The sequence below is a fragment of the Hypanus sabinus genome, chromosome 1 (assembly GCF_030144855.1).
Source record: "Hypanus sabinus isolate sHypSab1 chromosome 1, sHypSab1.hap1, whole genome shotgun sequence".
Taxonomy (NCBI): domain Eukaryota; kingdom Metazoa; phylum Chordata; class Chondrichthyes; order Myliobatiformes; family Dasyatidae; genus Hypanus; species Hypanus sabinus.
The window spans coordinates 36916065-36937434 of record NC_082706.1 but is presented as its reverse complement, the minus strand read 5'-3'; the positions used below and the strand labels follow the sequence as shown (position 1 = coordinate 36937434).

General features: G+C 49.1%; 1 protein-coding gene across 5 annotated transcripts in view; it reads left to right on the top strand.

The window, feature by feature from the left end:
* The window catches only part of ikbkb (inhibitor of nuclear factor kappa B kinase subunit beta), a 146028-nt gene extending 125355 nt beyond the window's left edge, over positions 1 to 20673 (top strand). For all 5 annotated transcript variants that reach the window (XM_059967681.1, XM_059967690.1, XM_059967699.1 and 2 more), the window contains 8 exons: positions 614 to 675; positions 2322 to 2431; positions 4093 to 4142; positions 5016 to 5115; positions 9897 to 10044; positions 11450 to 11571; positions 16949 to 17048; positions 19383 to 20673. In XM_059967681.1, coding sequence (XP_059823664.1) covers positions 614 to 675; positions 2322 to 2431; positions 4093 to 4142; positions 5016 to 5115; positions 9897 to 10044; positions 11450 to 11571; positions 16949 to 17048; positions 19383 to 19415 — 725 coding nt within the window. In that variant the 3' untranslated portion in view covers positions 19416 to 20673. The remainder of the gene's footprint in view (positions 1 to 613; positions 676 to 2321; positions 2432 to 4092; positions 4143 to 5015; positions 5116 to 9896; positions 10045 to 11449; positions 11572 to 16948; positions 17049 to 19382) is intronic.
* The last annotated feature ends 697 nt before the right edge of the window (positions 20674 to 21370 follow it).

Sequence of the window (21370 nt, the reverse complement as noted above, 5' to 3'; positions counted from 1 at the left end):
TTCTTTGACCTGTCCAGTTTATTGTCACAATTTTGCAAAGAACAACAGCATTGTATGAAGTCAGTCCATTATCTGCATTTGGCATCTGCACTGATTTTTTGTTTACAGTTAATCAAAGGAACGCAGCTGTGGACAGATTCACTGTCTATAAAATTGTGTATTCGTTCTTAATAGTGATCAACTAGTACACAATTTTATAGTAATGTAGTAATATTGATAGTGTTCTAATTAGTTATGTAATTCATGTAAATGCACAATTTGCTATTCAATTAAATGGTAATTTGTTTTTTTAATACTTTTTAAATTATTCCATGAAACTTCGGATAATTCGGGCAGCTGCTTAATTGGGCCAAAATGTACTAATCCCAATGTGTCCCGATTAGCCGGATCCAGTGTGTATATACAGTATGTTTCTTATTGTAATTTATAGTTTTTTAATTGCATTGTCCTGTGGCCAGGAACAACAAATTTCAGAACATATACCAGTGACATTAGATCTAATTGTGATTCTGAAGGACTCTGTGCTTCTGGTGAGAGTCCCCTGTTGCTCAGGGTCAGACTCTATCGTTGACTCCGCGTTCTCAGTGTGTTGACCAGGTTGTGTCTCTTTCAGCCTCCGAGAAAATGATTACTGCCTGGAATGAAATGCAGATGAAGGCAGAAGGTTGTGGAAGGGTGAGTGTCTGCCCACCGTTTGACCACAACCCCGCTCGCCCGTCTGACCGCAACCCTGTTTGCCTGTCTGCCCCTCCCGTAAGACCACAAAGCATAGGAGAACAATTAGGCCATTTGGCCCATCGAGTCTGCTGCACCATTCAGTCATAGTGGATTCATTATCCCTCTCATCCCCGTTCTCCGGCCTTCTCCTCCTTGAAAACCTTACCAAACAAGAGCATCCACTTCAAATATACCCGGTGGCTTTGCCTCCACAGCCATCTGTGGTGGTGAATTCCATAGATATACCACCCTCTGGCTGAAAAAAAGATCCTCCCCATCCCTCTTCTAAATGGATGAACTATATTCTGAAGGTGTACCCTCTGGTCCTAAACTATCCTGCTATTGGAAACTTCCTCTCCATCTAGGCCTTTTGTTATTCATTGAGATCCTCCCTCATTCTTCTAAATTCTAGAGAGTACAGGCCCAGAGTCCGGTTTTAGCTGGCGCTACCAAAGGCGTGCAATAGCTTACTGGTAGTTCAAAATTCAATTAAAACCGTAACTAGTAACACTTCTTTTGAAATAAATTGTGGTAAACTGTTGCCGCAAGCAATGAAGATGTGAGCAGAAGCGAAGCGAATTCCAGAGATGTGCTGTACTGTTGCGCTGCTAAGTCAACGACCTTGGAGTTGGAGCTGTGCTGGTCGGAGGGAACAATTTGGAGAGGAGAAGTCGAGGCAGAAGAATACAGATGCTTGTCCAACTAACCCAGGTGCAAGCTAGGATTGTTCTAAGTGCCGAATAGATTTGGAGAGGTCGAGAACAGCTTCCTCGTCAGCGAAATGTAGGTCCGAAGCGACTGTCTGGGTGGGATGTTCTAGGCCTGGAGCGATTCTCCACAGCACAGCCCGGGTCCTTATGCGAGGCACGTTCTGCAATTTGGACAATTTAAACACCAGGTTGTTGAGAGTCGGGCGATGTGGGATCTAAGCGCTGAGCCAATTTGGAGAGATCGAGTATGGCTTTCTCAGCAGCAAAATCTAGGCCTGAAGTGAATCTAGACACGAACAATTCGCCGTGGTAGATCCCAAGTCCTAACGCGAGGTACAATCTGCTGTTTGGACTGTTTAAATGCTAGCCCAGCTGCTATATCCAGGCTGCTCCGGCGATTTGGATCTAAGGACTCAGTTGGGTTCGGAATGTCGTTGTTTCTCACCCTAGTGTTTGTATGATTTGTTTTGTGTATTATTTCATTTTCTCTGTGCACATCGGGGTTTGTCTTATTTTTCTAATAGGGTCCTTTCGAGTTCCTTGTTTTGTGGCTGCCTGTAAGCAGGCAGATCTCAAGGTTGTATAATTTATGCATTCCTTGATGATAAATATACTTTGACTTGAACTCTCCTTGTACATTAACCTTTTCATTCCCTGCATCGTTCTCTATAATGCCAGCACATCCTTCCTTAGACAAAGGGGTTGAAGCTGCTCACAATACTCCAGATGTAGCCTGACAAAACCTCAGCTTTACATCTCCCTGCACACCTGTGTCTTATACACACACACCACAGCCTCCCCCTGCCCCACCACTGCCAGTCTGCCCCACTGGGATGACTCTGATGTTTTATCCCCAATTCTCTACTGAATTCTACCCTCCGTTCTCCCTGTCAGATGAATGACGTCAGCAGTCTAGACGAGCAGTCGATGGCACTTCAGACAGACCTGGTCGATCTACAGCGGAGCCCGTCGGCACGGCGACAGGGCGAGCCTCTGGAGGGTCTGTGAGTGTTGTCCGTGATCGCGGCGCCTCGCTGCCTGTCAGTGTTTCACTGAAAACTCCTTGGTTTCCAGCTTTCATTCACCCCACAAAGTCAGCACAGCGCTGGTGTTTATTAAAACAGAAACTGCTGCAAATGCTCGATGGGTCAGGTAGCGGCTACGGCAGGAGGAGCAGTTACAGGTCGAGCTGACTGGTTTTCTCCCCATAGATGCTGCCTGACGTGCTGAGAGTTTCCAGCAGTTTCTGGTTTTGTTTCAGATTTTCAGCATCTGCAGTTTCTTTTTATATTTAAACACAGGTTGTGTGTGTGTGTGTGTGTGTGTGCATGCGTCCCTGAGCATGTCTGTATATGTGCATGTCCATTCTTGTGTATCAACATCTGTGTCTGCGTGCAGCTGCTTCCACCATTTAGTGTGTATGTCTGTGTCAGAGGCGATCTGTGTGTGTGTGTGTGTGTGTGTGTGTGAGGGATGGTGGCTGTGTGTGTGAACGTGTATCTGTGTGAGGGATGGTGGCTGTGTGTGTGTGTGCGTGTCTGACACGGGTGGTGTTAGGGGACGAGGAGATCGCCATTTCAGTGCGGATGTTTTCTGCGTTGGAGATGGAAGCCACAGTAAGAGTGAGGGGGAGGGAAGCCAGAGGAGGGTAGGTGGGACTAGGTGAGAGGGAAGCTGGATGAAGTAAGACGCTGGAAGGTGATAGGTGAAAGAGGTAAAGGGCTGAAGAAGAAGGAATCTCATTGGAAAGCCTGGAGGACCATGGAAGAAAGGGAAGGTGGGCAGAACCAGAAGAGCTGAGAGGACCAGAAGCAGGAGAAGAACCCGAATGGAAAAAGAGAGATGGGGGAGAATTCACCAGAAGTCAGGGAGAACGATGTCAAGTCGAAGCCACCCAGATGAAATATAAATTACAATATTCCTAAGATTAACAAGAGGGTTGAGAGGAGACCAGAATGGGGGATGGAGAAAGGGGGAGGGGTAGAGGAGCAGTTGAGTCTGGGTGAGTGCAGAGGAGATTACAGAGGGGGAGCAGTGAGTGAGGGTCTCACTGAACTCCCATGAAGAGAAGATTTAAACTTCTTCAGGGTAGGCATCCCTCGAAGAGACTTTGCAGTGGAGCAGCAGTCGTAGGACATTCTGCAGATGCTGGAAATTCAGCGTAACACAAGTTCATGTCCAATTGTCATTCAGCCATCCACGTGCGTAGCAAAACGAAGCCATGTTCCTGTGGAGCCAGTGTGCAAAACAGGTACGAGCACTCACACACAGCCCATATCGTTCCGATTGCACATACAGCCACAAAAAATACCATTAGCACAAGCTCCTGAGTGGCACGCCTGAAGATTGATGGCGCATGGATGTTGTGAGCCATGTTTCCGCAAGGACAAGTTCGCAGCAGTTCCTCATCTCACTCTGTGTCAGTGGAAGACAAAGGCAACCCAGCTTGTCTGGCAGGAGGGGCCAACCCCCAACCCAGCACGGATTCTAATGTGCCTGCCGTGCCTTTGTTCTCTCCCACACCGCCTCTGACACCATCCTCAAGGAACTCAGCAGGCCGGGCATCTAACGAGGGGGAATAATCAGTCGATGTTTCGGACCATCAGGAATTCTTTTAACCTATCCTGTTGCGTCCTACTAATCTGCACTGATGTTTTGTTCCCAGAGAGGAAGAGGCCATGGAACTGTATCGCAAACTCAGGGAAAGGCAAAGAGGTATGAATATATCTTCCTCAGCGAAGCAAACCGGGCTGGGATGCTGTGGTGAGTGGCCCAGAGTCAGCCACCATCTCCAAGGCACAAGCCCGTAGTGTGACAGAACCGTCTGCCTGCCTGGATCCGTGCAGCTACAACAGCCCTCGAGGATTGAGAGTCCTCTATTGCTTTGATGTGGGTGGGCGAGGGGGTGTTAGGGGTGAGCTACTTGGGTGTTTCCCTGGTCGGTGGAGTTTTAAGACCACAAAACCAGAAGACATAGGAACAGAATTGGGTTGCTTGGCCCGTTGATTCTGTTCCACTAATGGCTGATTTATTATCCCTCTCAATCTCATTTTCCTTCCTCCTCCCAGTAAACTTTGACGCCCTTGCTAATCAAGAACCCACCAACCCGGTGACTTGGCATCCACAGCCACCTGCGGCACTGAATTCCGCAGATTCACCACCCCCCGTCTAAAGAAATTCCTCCTCACCTCTGCCCTAAAGGGACCCGTCCTTCCCAAAACTCTGCGCCTCGTTTTTGCCCGATCTCTCTCCTGACCTTGTCCCCGTGCTCTGTGCTGATTGTGGCAGTTTGAACACAGCCCAATACAGGCCTTTCTGCCCATGATGGTGTGCCAACCTATTAACCTACTCTGTGAACAATCTAACTCTTCCCTTCCATTTTCCAATCATCCATTTAAGAAAGTCACTTCCCCTACCACCACACCCCCAGCAGTGCATTCCATGCAATCACCTTTGTGTGAGTAAAAAAAAAGTTACCTCAGACGTAACTCTACAATCACCTTAAAATTATCCTTGTGTTAGGTATTCCCCCACCCGGGTAGAAAGTGCTGGCTGACTGAGGGGTTTAATGCTGTGTTTGGTACGTAGAGCAGCGGACCAATGGAGACAGCCAGGCAATGGTGCGCATCCTCCAGCAGACGCTGCAGAGCTTTGACAGCAAGGTGAAGGACATCTACTCACACCTCAGGTGAGTCTCCCCCTCCGTCGTACATCGGGGAGCCGAACCCCACGTCTCGTCACACTGTAATCAATAAACCTGCCAGCCTCAGGGGAGAAAGAAATTGTGATACTCTGTCTCATGTAACAGACCAGGAAGACTCCACAGATGTCAGTTGCTGGGATCTGGAGCAACAAACCATTTGCAGAATCAGAATCCGTTTATCATCACTGATACTGTATATGCAGTGAAACTTGTTGTTTGTGACAGCAGTACAGAGCAATACATACAAACACTATAAATTACAATAAGAACATATACAGTATATTATAGTGTGTGGGTGTATGTGTGTACATCTGCACACATAATACTCACACACACACACTCACACTCACACACACTCACTCATTCACTCACACGCACACTCACACACTCTCACTCACACACACACACACACACACACTCTCACACTCACACACACACTCACACACACTCACACACACTCACTCACACACACTCTCACACACTCACTCACACACTCTCACTCACACACACACACTCACACACTCTCACTCACACACACACACTCACACACACTCACTCACACACACTCTCACACACTCACTCACACACTCTCGCTCACTCACACACTCACTCACTCACACACACACTCACACACTCTCACTCACACACACACACACTCTCACACTCACACACTCTCACTCACACTCACACACTCTCACTCACACACACACACACTCTCACTCACACACTCTCACACACCCACTCACACTCTCACTCACTCACACACACACACTCACACACATACACTCACACACACACACACTCACACACTCACTCACACACTCTCACTCACTCACTCACACACACACACTCACACACACACACTCACACTCTCACTCTCACTCACACACACACACACTCACACACTCACTCACACACTCTCACTCCCTCACACACACACTCACACTCTCACTCACACACACACACACTCACACACACACACACACACTCACACACACACACTCACACTCTCACTCTCATTCACTCACACACACACACTCACACTCTCACTCTCACTCACACACACACACACACTCACACACACTCTCACACTCTCACTCACACTCACACACACTCTTACTCACACTCACACACACACACACACTCACACTCTCACTCTCACTCACTCACACACTCTTACTCACACACACACACACACACACTCACTCACTCTTTCTTATTCAGTAGCTCTTTATTGGGAATGGACCCTGATAGCCGATGTAGCCCCCCCCCCCCCCGCTGCTGTAGCCCATCCACTTCAGACAGGCAGGCATTACAACAGTGGTGTCTGAACAGACAACATGTCAGACCTTGACGTGGGTGAGCTGCGGGAGCAGAAGACAAGACCACTCTGTTCACAAGCTGGTGGACTATTCAGGAATCTGATGGCTGAGGGGAATAAGATGTTCCTAAGCCATTGAGTGTGTCTTCAGGCTCCTGTACCTCCTCACTGATGGTAGTCATGAGAAGAGAGAGCATGTTGGGGGGGGGGGGGGGTTCCATGCTGCTATTCTGAGGCGTCCTTGATGGTGGGGAGGCTGGTGTCCTTGATGGACTTCACCGAGTCTAAACCTTCTGCAGCTTTTTCCAGCCCTGTGCAGTGAACCTCCATATCAGACGGTGGTGTGACCAGTTACCGTGCAGTCCACAGTACATCTGCAGAAAGCTGCTCGAGGGGGTGATGGGGGGAGAGGGGAGAAGGATTTTTCAATGCTACAGCTGAAAACCCAGGAAGAGTGAAGGATTCCAGTCACAGGAGCAGAGGAAAGGTGGAAGTCGACTGAGATTGGGCTGAGGAAAATCTTTGGATTTCTGTACCTCTGGAGGAAGAAAGATCCGATTCAGTGTTCTGGAGTATGAACAGTAGGAGGAAAAAAGGCATGGACTGATTTCTAAGGGGGAAGGAATTTTGGAAATCCGAGCTGCAACGGGACTTGTGCAGGATTCCCCAAGGGTTAACTTGCATAAAGGGTTGGTGGTAATGAAGGAAAATGCAATGTTAGCATTCATTTTGGACATAAAAGCAAGAACGTAGTGCTAAGGTTTTATGAGGCACTGGTCAAGCTGCACTTGGAGTATTGTCAGCAGTTCTGGGCCCCTTAACTAAGAAAGCCTAGCAGAGGTTCACAAGAATTATTCTGGGGATGAAAGGGTTAATGTATGAGGAGCATTTAGAAACCTAGAAAGCCTACAGCACAATACAGGCCTTTCGGCCCACAAAGTTGTGCCGAACACTTCCCTACCTTAGAAATTACCCAGTGTTACCCATAGCCCTCTATTTTTCTAAGCTCCATGTACCTATCGAAAAGTCTCCTAAAAGACCCGATCGTATCCGCCTCCACCACCGTTGCTGGCAGCCCGTTCCACGCACTCACCACTCTTTGAGTACGAAACTTACCCCTGATATTTCCTCTGTACCTATTCCCCAGCACCTTAAACCTATGTCCTCTTGTGGCAACCATTTCAGCCCTGGGAAAAAGCCTCTGACTATCCACACACATCAATGCCTCTCATCATCTTGTACACCTCTATCAGGTCACCTCTCATCCTCCGTCTCTCCTAGGAGAAAAGGTTGAGTTCACTCAACCTATTCTCATAAGGCGTGCTCTCCAATCCAGGCAACATCCTTGTAAATCTCCTCTGCACCCTTTCTATTGCTTCCACATCCTTTCTGTAGTGAGGTGACCAGAACTGAGCACAGTGCTCCAAGTGGGGTCTGACCAGGGCCCTATATAGCTGCAACATTGCCTCACGGCTCCTAAACTCAATCCCATGATTGATGAAGGCCAATACACCGCATGCTTCCTTAACTACAGAGTCAACCTGTGCAGCAGCTTTGAGTGTCCTATGGACTCAGACCCCAAGATCCCTCTGCTCCTCCACACTGCCAAGAGTCTTACCATTAATACTATATTCTGCCATCATATTTGACCTACCAAAATGAACCGCCTCACTCTTATCTGGGTTGAACTCCATCTGCCACTTCTCAGCCCAGTTTTACATCCTATCAATGTTCTGCTGTAAACTCTGACAGCCCTCAACACTATCCACAACACCTCCAACCTTTGTGTCATCAGCAACTTATTTAACCTATCCCTCCACTTCTTCATCCAGGTCATTTATAAAAATCACTGACTTCCATGCAGAATATGACCTGTCTACAACCACTCTTTGCCTTCTGTGGACAAGCCAATTCAGGATCCACAAAGCAATGTCCCCTTAGATCCCATGCCTCCTTATTTTCTCAATATTCCTTGCATGGGGTACCTTGTCAAATGCCTTCCCTTGCTGAAATCCATATACACTACATCTACTGCTCTACCTTCATCAATGTGTTCAGTCACATCCTCAAAACATTCAATCAGGCTCATAAGGCACAACCTGCCCTTGACAAAGCCATGCTGACTATTCCTAATCATATTATACCTCTCCAAATGTTCATAAATCCTGCCTTTCAGGATCTTCTCCACCAACTTACCAACCACTGAGGTAAGTCTCACTGGTCTATAATTTCTTGGGCTATCTCTACACCCTTTCTTGAATAAAGGAACAATATCCGCAACCCTGCAATCATCTGGAACCTCTCCTGTTCCCATTGATGATGCAAAGATCATCGCCAGAGGCTCAGCAATCTCCTCCCTCATCTTCCATAGTAGCCTGGAGTACATCTTGTGCAGTCCCGCTGACTTATCCAACTTGATACTTTCCAAAAGCTCCAGCATATCCTCTTTCTTAATATCTACAAGCTCAAGCTTTTCAGTCCTGCAATCACCAAGATCCTTTTCCGTAATGGAGAGAGTGAGCAATTACAAGTTCCTGTGTGTCGAAATGTCCGAGGATCGAACCTGGTCCCAAGATATCGATGCAGCTAGAAAGAAGGCATGAGAACGGTTATACTTCATTTGGAGTTTGAGGAAATTTGACTTGTCAACTAAAACACTCAAAAACTTTTACAACTGTACGGTGGCAAGCATTCTGACTGGCTGCATCACCGTCTGGTATCGGGGTGGGGTCCTGCACAAGATCGAAATAAGTTGCAGGAACTTGAAAGATTAGACCGATTCATCATGGATACCAGCCTCCGTAGTATCCAAGTGATCTCCAAGGAGCAGTGCCTCAGAAAGGTGGCGTGCGTCGTTAAGGATCTCCACCGCCCAGGACATATACATTTTTTATTCCTGTTATTTTGCAATACTTCTTTTTAACTTAACTATGTAATAGACATATACATACTCAATGTAACCCAGATTTTTCTCTATATTTATTTATCATGTGTTTCATGCACTGCTGCCGTAAAGTTAACAAATTTCACCACATATGACAATGATATTAAATCTGATTCCGCTAAAGGGATTCATTCTATCCTGAGGGTGTGCCCTCTGGTCCTAGTTCAGCACAACTGGAAACACCCAATTTATCCAAGCCTTTGACCTTTTGATTATGGAGGAGGATGGGAATTAGTTAAAATTGGCACGGAGATGATGGGCTGAAGGGCCTTTTCCCACGTCCCTGTCTGGGAAAGTGTGCTGGTGAGTTGGCACTGGTGCCAAAGCTGACGTCTGATCACACAGGCATGCACGGCCGTTGGAAATGGGAGGCACCTGATGGAGGGGCAGGGCTGACATGCTAGTGGTGCTCTGTGGGCTAGGCTTGTGGGAACGAGGTGGGCTGAGGAGGAGGGCGCTGGGTAACCCCTGACCAGGCGTTGTGCTTCCCCTCCACCACAGCAAGACGCTGGCCTGTAAGCAGAAGGTGATCGACCTCCTCCCAAAGCTGGAGAGGGTCCTGCAGCTGATGACCGAGGACGAGAAGCTGGTGATGAAACTTCAGGAGAAACGGCAGAAAGAGCTCTGGCACCTGCTGAAGATTGCCTGTGTGAGTAACGTTTGACTGCGGGAGTAACGTTCCTCAGTTACACTGACTGTGGGAGTGACCTTCCCTCGGTGACACTGACCGTGGGAGTGACCTCCCCTCAGTTACACTGACCACGTGAGTGACGTTCCTCAGTTATGAGTGAGTATCTTCCCTCAGTTAGAGTATACAGAACAGCTGAGTGTCTCAATTACATTGACTGAGTACCCTCATTCAATTACGCTGATCTTGCATCCCACCCCTCAGTTACAGTACAAGGACCAAGTGCATGTCTCAATTACGTTGACAGCATGAATAACATTATTTCATATAGTTACACTGACCATGAGGGTGTCTTAGTCACTCCGACCACGGAGAATTCACGGGGTGAATTCTGACCGGGGTGAGACTCACGGTCACTCCGACCGGGGTGAGACTCACGGTCACTCCGACCGGGGTGAGACTCACGGCCACTCCGACCGGGGAGAGACTCACGGCCACTCCGACCGGGGAGAGACTCACGGCCACTCCGACCGGGGAGAGACTCACGGCCACTCCGACCGGGGAGAGACTCACGGCCACTCCGACCGGGGAGAGACTCACGGCCACTCCGACCGGGGAGAGACTCACGGCCACTCCGACCGGGGTGAGACTCACGGTCACTCCGATCGGGGAGAGACTCACGGTCACTCCGACCGGGGAGAGACTCACGGTCACTCCGACCGGGGAGAGACTCACGGTCACTCCGACCGGGGAGAGACTCACGGCCACTCCGACCGGGGAGAGACTCACGGCCACTCCGACCGGGGAGAGACTCACGGCCACTCCGACCGGGGAGAGACTCACGGCCACTCCGACCGGGGAGAGACTCACGGCCACTCCGACCGGGGAGAGACTCACGGCCACTCCGACCGGGGTGAGACTCACGGTCACTCCGGCCGGGGTGAGACTCACGGTCACTCCGGCCGGGGAGAGACTCACGGTCACTCCGGCCGGGGAGAGACTCACGGTCACTCCGGCCGGGGTGAGACTCACGGTCACTCCGGCCGGGGTGAGACTCACGGTCACTCCGGCCGGGGAGAGACTCACGGTCACTCCGGCCGGGGAGAGACTCACGGTCACTCCGGCCGGGGAGAGACTCACGGTCACTCCGGCCGGGGAGAGACTCACGGTCACTCCGACCGGGGAGAGACTCACGGTCACTCCGGCCGGGGAGAGACTCACGGTCACTCCGGCCGGGGAGAGACTCACGGTCACTCCGGCCGGGGAGAGACTCACGGTCACTCCGGCCGGGGAGAGACTCACGGTCACGTAGTTTTGTTGTTGTTTTTGTATTCACACACTCTCTGCTGAAAGGAACTGATTCCAGCCTCTGTCCAGATTGCACACAGTCCCAGCCAAGCCTGACCTTACTTTCTGCTCCTTTTAGAGTAAAGTCCGCGGCCCGGTGAGTGGGAGTCCGGAGAATATCAGCGCCAACCGCCTGTCTGCCCCCAGCCAATCCATCTCCCCTCCACGTGCCATCTCAAGCATGGAGAAGCCAAGAAATGGGTATGTTGTGATATAATCATGCTGCACACACTGAGGGCTTTCGCCCGCAAGCTGCCCTCACTCGATGAGAAGCTTGTCGTGGGTTACAACAGGACATTGACAGGATGCAGAGCTGGGCTGGGGAGTTCAACCCAGAATCGTGAGAACTTTGGAGTGGCAATCTTGAAGGCGGAGTACAGGGTTAATGGCAGTATTCTTAGCAGTGTGGAGTAACGGATCTTGTGGTGCCCCTCCATGCATTCCATCAAGTTAATGGGGTGCTTAAGGTGTGCTAGCCTTCATTATTTAGGAAATTGAGTTCAAGGGCCAAGAGGTAATGCTGCAGCTCTGTAGAACTCTGGAAGTACTTTGAGTGTGGTTAGTACTTGTAGTACTAAACCAGACGAAGTATTGTTCAGCTCTCCTCACCTTAATATCGCAAGCAGGTGGTAGCTCTCGGGGAGGCACAGAAGAGATTTACCAGCGTGCTGCCCGGATCAGAGAGTGCACCTTCTGAAGGCACGTTCAGCAAGCTCGGCTTTTTCTCTTTGAAGCAAAGGACATTTCCCCAGGGCGGCAATGGCCGGTATGAGAGGGCATCATGTTAAGGTGATTGGAGGGAAGGGTAGGGAGATGCCAGAGGTAGAGTTTTTTGTTTGCAGTCTGTTGTGGGTGTGTGGAAATCATTGCTGGGACGTTTAAGAGAAACGGGTGAAAGAAAAACGGAGGTTTATCTGGGAGGGGAGGGTTAGATTGATCTTGGGGTAGGTTAAAGGGTCAGCACAACATCGTGGGCTGAAGGGCCTGTACTGTGCTGTACTCTTCGATGTTCTTGCTCCAAGCTCCCTGTTTTCGCCTGTACTGGCTGCCCCCTCACCTCACCAGGAACAGCTTCCACCAGCCTCTCAGGCAGAATGTCCCTGGTCCCAGACACATCTCCCTGCATTCTCATCTCCTACACATTTGCTTGTAATTATTGCCTCTGCCTGGTGAGCCACAGGGTGGACAGGAGAGATTCTCTCTCTCATGATTTGAGGAGATGGCACCAGTGAACAAGGCCGCCAAAGGCGACATCCTCCAGACCGTTCACAAAACTACTTCCTTCCCTCTCTTTATGCCTTCTTTTCCTTTCAAATGTGCTTCTGCTACTTTCTGTGATGTACATTTTGCAGGCGTGTTATCGGGCCAATCTGGCACTTTGTTCGCTCAGAGAGCATTCCGGGCAGCTTCGATTGGAGCGTGCTGCCTGGAGGCCAAGAAGCCGGCTCGCGGAGCAAAGTGGGATCGAGAATCATGATGGAATGGCGGAGCAGACTTGATGGGCTAAATGGTCTTATTCTGCTCCTATGCTATGGTCTTATTGACTCCATCGCCGAGGGAGATTGAAACATCAAGGTGACTGCAGAATGCAACAGACAGTGCCCGCCATCTGTCTCACTGCTGCCAGAGTTCTCGGACAAGGTTTAATCGTCACGGTTTGTGGGTCGGACGGTGATCGTCACGGTTTGTGGTCAGTCGGTGATCGGCACGGTTTGTGGGTCGGACGGTGATCGTCACGGTCTGTGGTCGGACGGTGATCGGCACGGTTTGTGGGTCGGACGGTGATCGTCACGGTCTGTGGTCGGTCGGTGATCGTCACGGTTTGTGGGTCAGACGGTGATCGTCACGGTTTGTGGGTCGGACGGTGATCGTCACGGTTTGTGGTCGGTCGGTGATCGTCACGGTTTGTGGGTCAGACGGTGATCGGCACGGTTTGTGGGTCGGACGGTGATCGGCACGGTTTGTGGGTCGGACGGTGATCGTCACGGTTTGTGGTCGGTCGGTGATCGTCACGGTTTGTGGGTCAGACGGTGATCGGCACGGTTTGTGGGTCGGACGGTGATCGGCACGGTTTGTGGTCGGTCGGTGATCGGCACGGTTTGTGGGTCGGACGGTGATCGGCACGGTCTGTGGTCGGACGGTGATCGGCACGGTTTGTGGTCGGACGGTGATCGTCACGTTTTGACGGTCGGACAGTGATCGGCACGGTCTGTGGTCGGACGGTGATCGGCACGGTCTGTGGTCGGACGGTGATCGTCACGGTTTGTGGTCGGACGGTGATCGGCACGGTCTGTGGTCGGACGGTGATCGGCACGGTTTGTGGGTCGGACGGTGATCGGCACGGTTTGTGGGTCGGACGGTGATCGGCACGGTTTGTGGTCGGTCGGTGATCGGCATGGTTTGTGGTCGGACGGTGATCGGCACGGTCTGTGGTCGGACGGTGATCGGCACGGTTTGTGGTCGGACGGTGATCGTCACGTTTTGACGGTCGGACGGTGATCGGCACGGTCTGTGGTCGGACGGTGATCGGCACGGTCTGTGGTCGGACGGTGATCGTCACGGTTTGTGGTCGGACGGTGATCGGCACGGTCTGTGGTCGGACGGTGATCGTCACGGTTTGTGGTCGGACGGTGATCGGCACGGTTTGTGGTCGGACGGTGATCGGCACGGTCTGTGGTCGGACGGTGATCGTCACGGTCTGTGGTCGGACGGTGATCGGCATGGTTTGTGGTCGGACGGTGATCGGCACGGTTTGTGGTCGGACGGTGATCGTCACGTTTTGACGGTCGGACAGTGATCGGCACGGTCTGTGGTCGGACGGTGATCGGCACGGTCTGTGGTCGGACGGTGATCGTCACGGTTTGTGGTCGGACGGTGATCGGCACGGTCTGTGGTCGGACGGTGATCGGCACGGTTTGTGGGTCGGACGGTGATCGGCACGGTTTGTGGGTCGGACGGTGATCGGCACGGTTTGTGGTCGGTCGGTGATCGGCATGGTTTGTGGTCGGACGGTGATCGGCACGGTCTGTGGTCGGACGGTGATCGGCACGGTTTGTGGTCGGACGGTGATCGTCACGTTTTGACGGTCGGACGGTGATCGGCACGGTCTGTGGTCGGACGGTGATCGTCACGGTTTGTGGTCGGACGGTGATCGGCACGGTCTGTGGTCGGACGGTGATCGTCACGTTTTGACGGTCGGACGGTGATCGGCACGGTCTGTGGTCGGACGGTGATCGTCACGGTTTGTGGTCGGACGGTGATCGGCACGGTTTGTGGTCGGACGGTGATCGTCACGGTTTGTGGTCGGACGGTGATCGTCACGGTCTGTGGTCGGACGGTGATCGGCACGGTCTGTGGTCGGACGGTGATCGGCACGGTCTGTGGTCGGACGGTGATCGGCACGGTCTGTGGTCGGACGGTGATCGGCACGGTTTGTGGTCGGACGGTGATCGGCACGGTCTGTGGTCGGACGGTGATCGGCACGGTTTGTGGTCGGACGGTGATCGTCACGGTTTGTGGTCGGACGGTGATCGTCACGTTTTGACGGTCGGACGGTGATCGGCACGGTCTGTGGTCGGACGGTGATCATCACGGTTTCTGGGTCGGAAGAGCCTGAGCTGATCCAGTTCCTTGGGAAGGACCGATGGAAACGACAGTTAACCAATTGCCCAGTGCTGTTAGCTATAACATTGCCAATATCACTCTCTAACCTGCTCTCTTTTTGTAACTCACTCTAAACTGTTCTAACCACCTTTTTTCTTCTCAGCTAACTTTGAGTATCACCAAACTCCCTCTCCTATTGTGTACATTTCAAATCTTTACCAAGAACTCTCGGTCACTGATGTGGTAGAATTGACCCCCACCCTTCCCCCAATCCTCGTTCATCCCCGGTTGGTCTGCACTCCGTCCAAAACAGGAACTGTAAACTCAGCAGGTCAGGCAGCATCTGCCAAAGCTAACACAACTGATGCTTCAGGTGTCCGGAAACATGAACTGTGCCTTTCTCCACGGATGCCGCCCGACCTGCTGAGTGTTTCCAGCCTTTCTGTTCGTATTATTGTTTGCCAGCACGTGGAGATTTTGCACTCAAATCATCTGGAGTGGTCAGCTCAATCTCAGTCCCCGTGGCTGTAACATCACCCCTGGTGCTGTCCAAAGATCTGATTGATTCTCCTGCAGGAATTGCCGGCCGTAGCATACTGGAGACGCGAGAGACTGCGGCGGCTGAACCCTGGGCCAAGAAAATAGCCTGCCGAAGTTCAGTGGGTTGAGCAGCTTCTGTGGGGTGGAATGAATGGTTGGCATTTTGGGACACAATCCTCCTTTAGGACGCGTGACATGGGGTCCTGGTGCGGATTGTCGATCCTTAACATTGACAGTTCCCCCAACACGTGCTGTTGGCTTCCTGCAGCAGATTGTTTGCTGACTGATAAACACACAGTCCGTTCATTGCTGATACCTCCCATTTATGTTCTCAATCTTTATTGCTTATTTGTCGTTACAGTGTTCGAACATGGTTGTCAGTCAGTCTGTCTTTGCTGTGTGTGGTTTTTCATTGATGCTGTGTTTACTGTGAATGCCCGCAAGACAATGAACCCCAGGGCTGTGTATGGTGACATAGAGTATTTTGGTAATAAATTCATTTTGAACTTTGTTCCTCTCGACTCTGCTACCTCCATTGGCTTATTTGTTCAACACACACGAAGGGCCGGAGGAACTCAGCAGGCCAGGAGGCTTCTATGGAAAGGAGTAAACGGTCAACGTTTCAGGTCGAGACCCTTCATCAGGACTGGGGTCAGAGCAAGAAAGTGGGGGGAAGGAGGAAGAGGTACAAGTGCCTGCCCTGCCTGTGCAGAAATGTCTTCTCACTAAATGGTTTAACTTCCTGCAAGGATAGGTACATGGATATCAAAGCTCACAAAGGCTGCCCCCTCGGTTAATGGTAGGGGTCCATGGAACGAGAAAGGTTGGGGACCCCTGGTTCAGAGGGATATGCGCCAACTGCGGGTGACTCAGTGGCGTAGCGGTTAACACAACGTTTTACAGCGCAAGTTGTAAGGTCGGGGATTGATTGCCGCCTCTGCCTGTAAGGAGTTTGTACGTTCTCCCGTGACCATGTGGGTTTCCTCCGGGTGCTCCGACTGCTCCCACAGTCCAAAGATGTACGGCTAGGATTAGTGAGCTGTGGCCTGGGAGCACGGTGATATCTGCAGGCAGCCTCAGACTGTGTTAACCGTTGATGCAAACAACACATGTCACCGTGTGTTTCTATGTACATATGACAAATAAAGCCAGTGTCTGGAAATCTTAGGGAAGTGGGATCAGCGCTCACTGGGGGCCTCCCTCAGCATGGAGCAGATGGGCCAAAGGGTCTGCCCCGTGATCTATGATTCTAATTAATCTGGAAAGTTCAAGTTAATCACCTTCTGGCTTTTGTCCAATAATTTTATGCATGGGTCAGTGATTCAACCAGATTACAGTTATACACACAAAGTTGATAAATAGTAGCGTCAGACTGACGGTTGGGGACAGCTGGATTTATTGATTGTGAAATACAGGTTCTCATTTTTTCTTTCAGCGAGGACTCGCTTCTGATGATTGAAGAAAGTCAGAACTATCGCAGTCAGCTTCTAAATGCTATGCAGGAGACAATTCAGGACCGGGAGAATTCCTTACAGGTGAGACTGGCCTCAATGCGCTTTCATTTACTTTCAACCTTGTTAATTTTTGTCCTCTTCTGAGGGAGAATGTTCCCTGCACGCGTCTCATGCTGAACTTGCCCTTGCTGTGATTGATGGGGGAATGTCGAGGAAGCTTTACTCTGAATCTAACCCACCAACCCCCATCCAATGTGCTTGTAAGGAGCGTTAATGGGCTTTGTGTGGAACGGCCTTCACTATCCAACCTCTCCTGCGTTACAGCAACAGGTGCTTGACGTCCATGCAAGGCACCATGACTAAAAGCTATCCCATCACCTTGACTCAGGCTCAAAACTTTACTGCAAGCTCAGAGGGAGTTAAAACAATAATTGGGACAACGCCCCAAGAAGGTGGAACCCATCATTAAAGGTCCCTCCCCACCCAGGTCATGCCCTTTGACCCTGTAGGAGCCTGAATCAGGTTTAGTATCACCAGCATATGTCATGAAATTTGTTAACTTAGCGGCAGAAGTACAGTACATGATAAATATATAAAATAAAATTAATTACAGTAAATATATGTGTTTTAATTAGTTAAATTAAAAATAGTGCAAAAACGGAAATGATAAAAACAAACACCCACTCAATGTTTTAAGAGTTTCCCTCCACTGTCAGATTTCTGAATGATCCATGAATCATTTGAAATTATATGCTCCTTCATCAGTAAAGCTAAAGCAATTAATTCAAATAGTAGATCTATTTTCGAAAGATATAAGCGTGGACTTTGGACTGGATAAACATAAAGAAAGGTTTAATGGAGCTAGTAGAATACACAACCGAGCAGCAGGATACAGTACAGCCGATGGACGAATATGAAACATACAAGTGTCTGGGATATCAACAAGCAAAGAAAATAGATCATAGTGTGATAAAGGGAAAACCTTTGGCAGATTTTACTTCAAGGTAAGAAAATCTGCCAAACAGAGCTCAACAGTAAAAATATACCAAAGGCAATAAACACTTTCACTATACCCATGTTAACGTATTCTTTTGGCTTAGAAACAAAGAAAACCTACAGCACAATACAGGCCCTTCAGCCCACAAAGTTGGGCCGAACATGTCCCTACCTTAGAAATTACTAGGATTACCTATATAGCCCTTTATTTTACTAAGCTCCTTTACTAAAAGTCTCTTAAAAGACCCTATCGTATCCGCCTCCACCACCGTTGTCGGCAGCCCATTCCATGCTCTCACCACTCTCTGAGTAAAAAACTTACCCCTGACATCTCCTCCGTACCTACTCCCCAGCACCTTAAACCTGTGTCCTCTTGTGGCAACTATCTCAGCCCTGGGAAAAAGCCTCTGACTATCCACACGATCAACGCCTCTCATCATCTTGTACAGGTCATCTCTCATCCTGATACAATGTCTGAAACCAATCTAGAAAATTTTCAAAGAAAATTAAGAACTGAAATTACAAATTTTAGAAAAATTTATGTAGACTTGAATATGTTAGATTAACACGACCTAGGACAGAAGAAGGAAGAGGAATATCAGACATTAAAAATTCACACAACAGTCGGATAAAATTTCTAAGGATATACTTTCATTAACCAAAACAAGGTTCAGCACTCCATGCAAGCATATACAATTCATGTTTAGTTGTGTCAAGGTGTAATTTGTTTGGTTATTTCTGATTCGATGCTTTATTTTTGTTCGATTCAGTAAATTAGAGAGCGGTTCAAAGCTAGACATAGTGGGTTTAGGGTCATCTTGGAAAATGTCTTGGTTTTGATAACGGTGTTTGCTCTTTTTGGTTGTTAATATATCAGGTGATTATAGTACACCAACGTTTCATCAGAAGTTGAAGGAATTTTACAAGTATTGGGTGTAGTGTGTGTGTGTATATATATTAAGAACTATTAACCATGAGAGAAGGGCCAAGTCAAATGCCTTTTGGTAGTCAATATAGCAACATGAAAGATTTCTGCCTGATCTAGAATGACAGAATCTATCATCAGTTCTGCTTTACATCCTTTCATACCCTTACGGCATCCTTACTGCTCTTCTGTAAGGATATTATAAGTGAGTGGAGATTAATTGCGAGATACACGATGTTACCGTTTTATATGGTTTGTAATCAAGTAGCAGAATGACATCTTGATGGGTCATTTGTGATTTAGGTAAGAGGTATGTTTTGCCTTCTGTCAAAAATTCAAACACTTTCTTTCAAGATTTTTAAGAAAATTGTTGATATGTATTAATGTATTATAATATTATTATTACTCCGTTGTAGTTCTTGCCCTGCAGATACATAACTGATGTAGCAATTAAAAGTGTCAGATTTACTCAATCGCTTCAATCCTTCTTTTAGTCTCTGGATTGGAGTTGGCTGTCCAGCCACTGAGGGAGAGGGCAGTGGATTTGCACACCTTCGATTAGCTGTGAACATCTTGCAGAATTCCCGTCATCAGTGATTGTGATGCAACGACCCTCGTTTTGGAAAGAACTCCAACCAGCCGCCGTTCCTCTGTCGGTGACCAGTACCACCGAGCTGCCTCATGGACGACTGTCTGGTCCGATGTCCCAATCCCTCCGTGCTCACAGGATTAGGAAGGAACAATCCCGTCTATTTCTGCACTTGCTCTGTTTGCCACAGTGTGTTTCGTGGACCGTCTTGTGTGGGGTGGGGGCGCTACACAGGAGGGAAGACATCTGACTCAAGATTATTTCTCATACTGTGGGAGGGTTGGTAATAAAATGCTTCGTTTGAACATGATCCAGGTGCCAATGATAATAACTGCAGCCAAATGGAGCCCGTAATCGATACTATGCATACTTGTTATTGAATAAATAAAATGCCTTTAAAAGTGCCTTATTAAAGTAGAGACATCATCTGTGTGCAACTGTATAAGTTTTGCTGTTATGACTAAACAGTGCAGCACATACAAAATGCTGGAGGAACTCAGCATCTGTGGAAGTGAATAAACAGTCGACATTTTGGACCGAGGCCCTTCATCAGGTCTCGGGCTCTTTATTCGCTTCCATCGATGCTGTCTGACCTGCTGAGTTCCTCCATCATTTTGTGTGTGGTTGCTCTGGATTTCCAGTATCTGCAGAATCTCTGGTGTTTATAACCAAATAGAGCCGTGTCTTGCTCACCTGGACACTTATTGTGGGACAGATTACTGAGGTCCTGCTGGCTTTTGGATAATGTGCCAACATAAGATTTTAACTTTTATGGGGTCGATAGGAGACCGAGACTGAGAGTGGATGATTCAAGCCTTCACCAATATAGACAATAGACAGTAGGTGCAGGAGTAGGCCATTCGGCCCTTCGAGCCAGCACCGCCATTCACTGTGATCATGGCTGATCATACACAATCAGTACCCCGTTCCTGCCCTCTCCCCATATCCCTTGACCCCGCTATCTATAAGAGCTCTATCTGACTCTCTCTTGAATGCATCCAGAGAATTGGCCTCCACTGCCTTCTGGGGCAGAGCATTCCACATATCCACCACTCTCTGGGTGAAAAAGTTTTTCTACATCTCTGTTCTAAATGGCCTACCCCTTATTCTTAATGTGATTCAGCATATTATGATTCAGAGTAAGTAATTTTATTTGTATACAGAAAATAAATGTTGACTTAGTGGTGAAATTCTCAGTACTGATGTCCATGGACATACGTGACATAACCCAGCAACGTTCATCAGAGCTGAGGTCTTGACTAAACTTGGCTACGCTGCTGTGGACACCACAAAGGCACAGCGGTTAGTGCAAAACCGTTCGGGCTGTTCCAGAGGTCGGAGTTCAATTCCAGTACCGTCTGTAAAGGGTTTGTACATTCACCCTGTGAATGGGTTTCCTCCCACCGTCCAAAGTGCAAAGGGTTACTTGGTGGTTGTAAATTGTCCTGTTTTTGGGCTAATGTTAAATAGGTGGGCTGTTGGGTGGAAGGCCTGAATCCTCACTGTATTTCTAAATAAATAAATTTGTACCTCTCGGCTGAGGGTCATTCTAAACCCACACTGAGCTCGCTCGATGGGTGCTGACAGAAGAGATGCAATGGGTGTGGCTACTCCCTCACAGCTTCAGGTTCTATTCCAACCTCCGGCACTGTCCGTAAGGAGTGAAACATGGATAATTGTTTGATGGCCCAGACAGATTCAGCATGGCGTGTTTCCTCACTGCCCCACTCTGTGACCAGCTAGCTCCTAATGGACTAATACCAAAATACACCCCGCGACCACTTCATCAGCTGTACCTGTACCCTTCATTAAAGTAAATATCCAATCACCCAATCACGTGGCGGCAACTCAGTGTTTAAAAAGCATTGAGACATGGTCAAGAGATTTGATTGT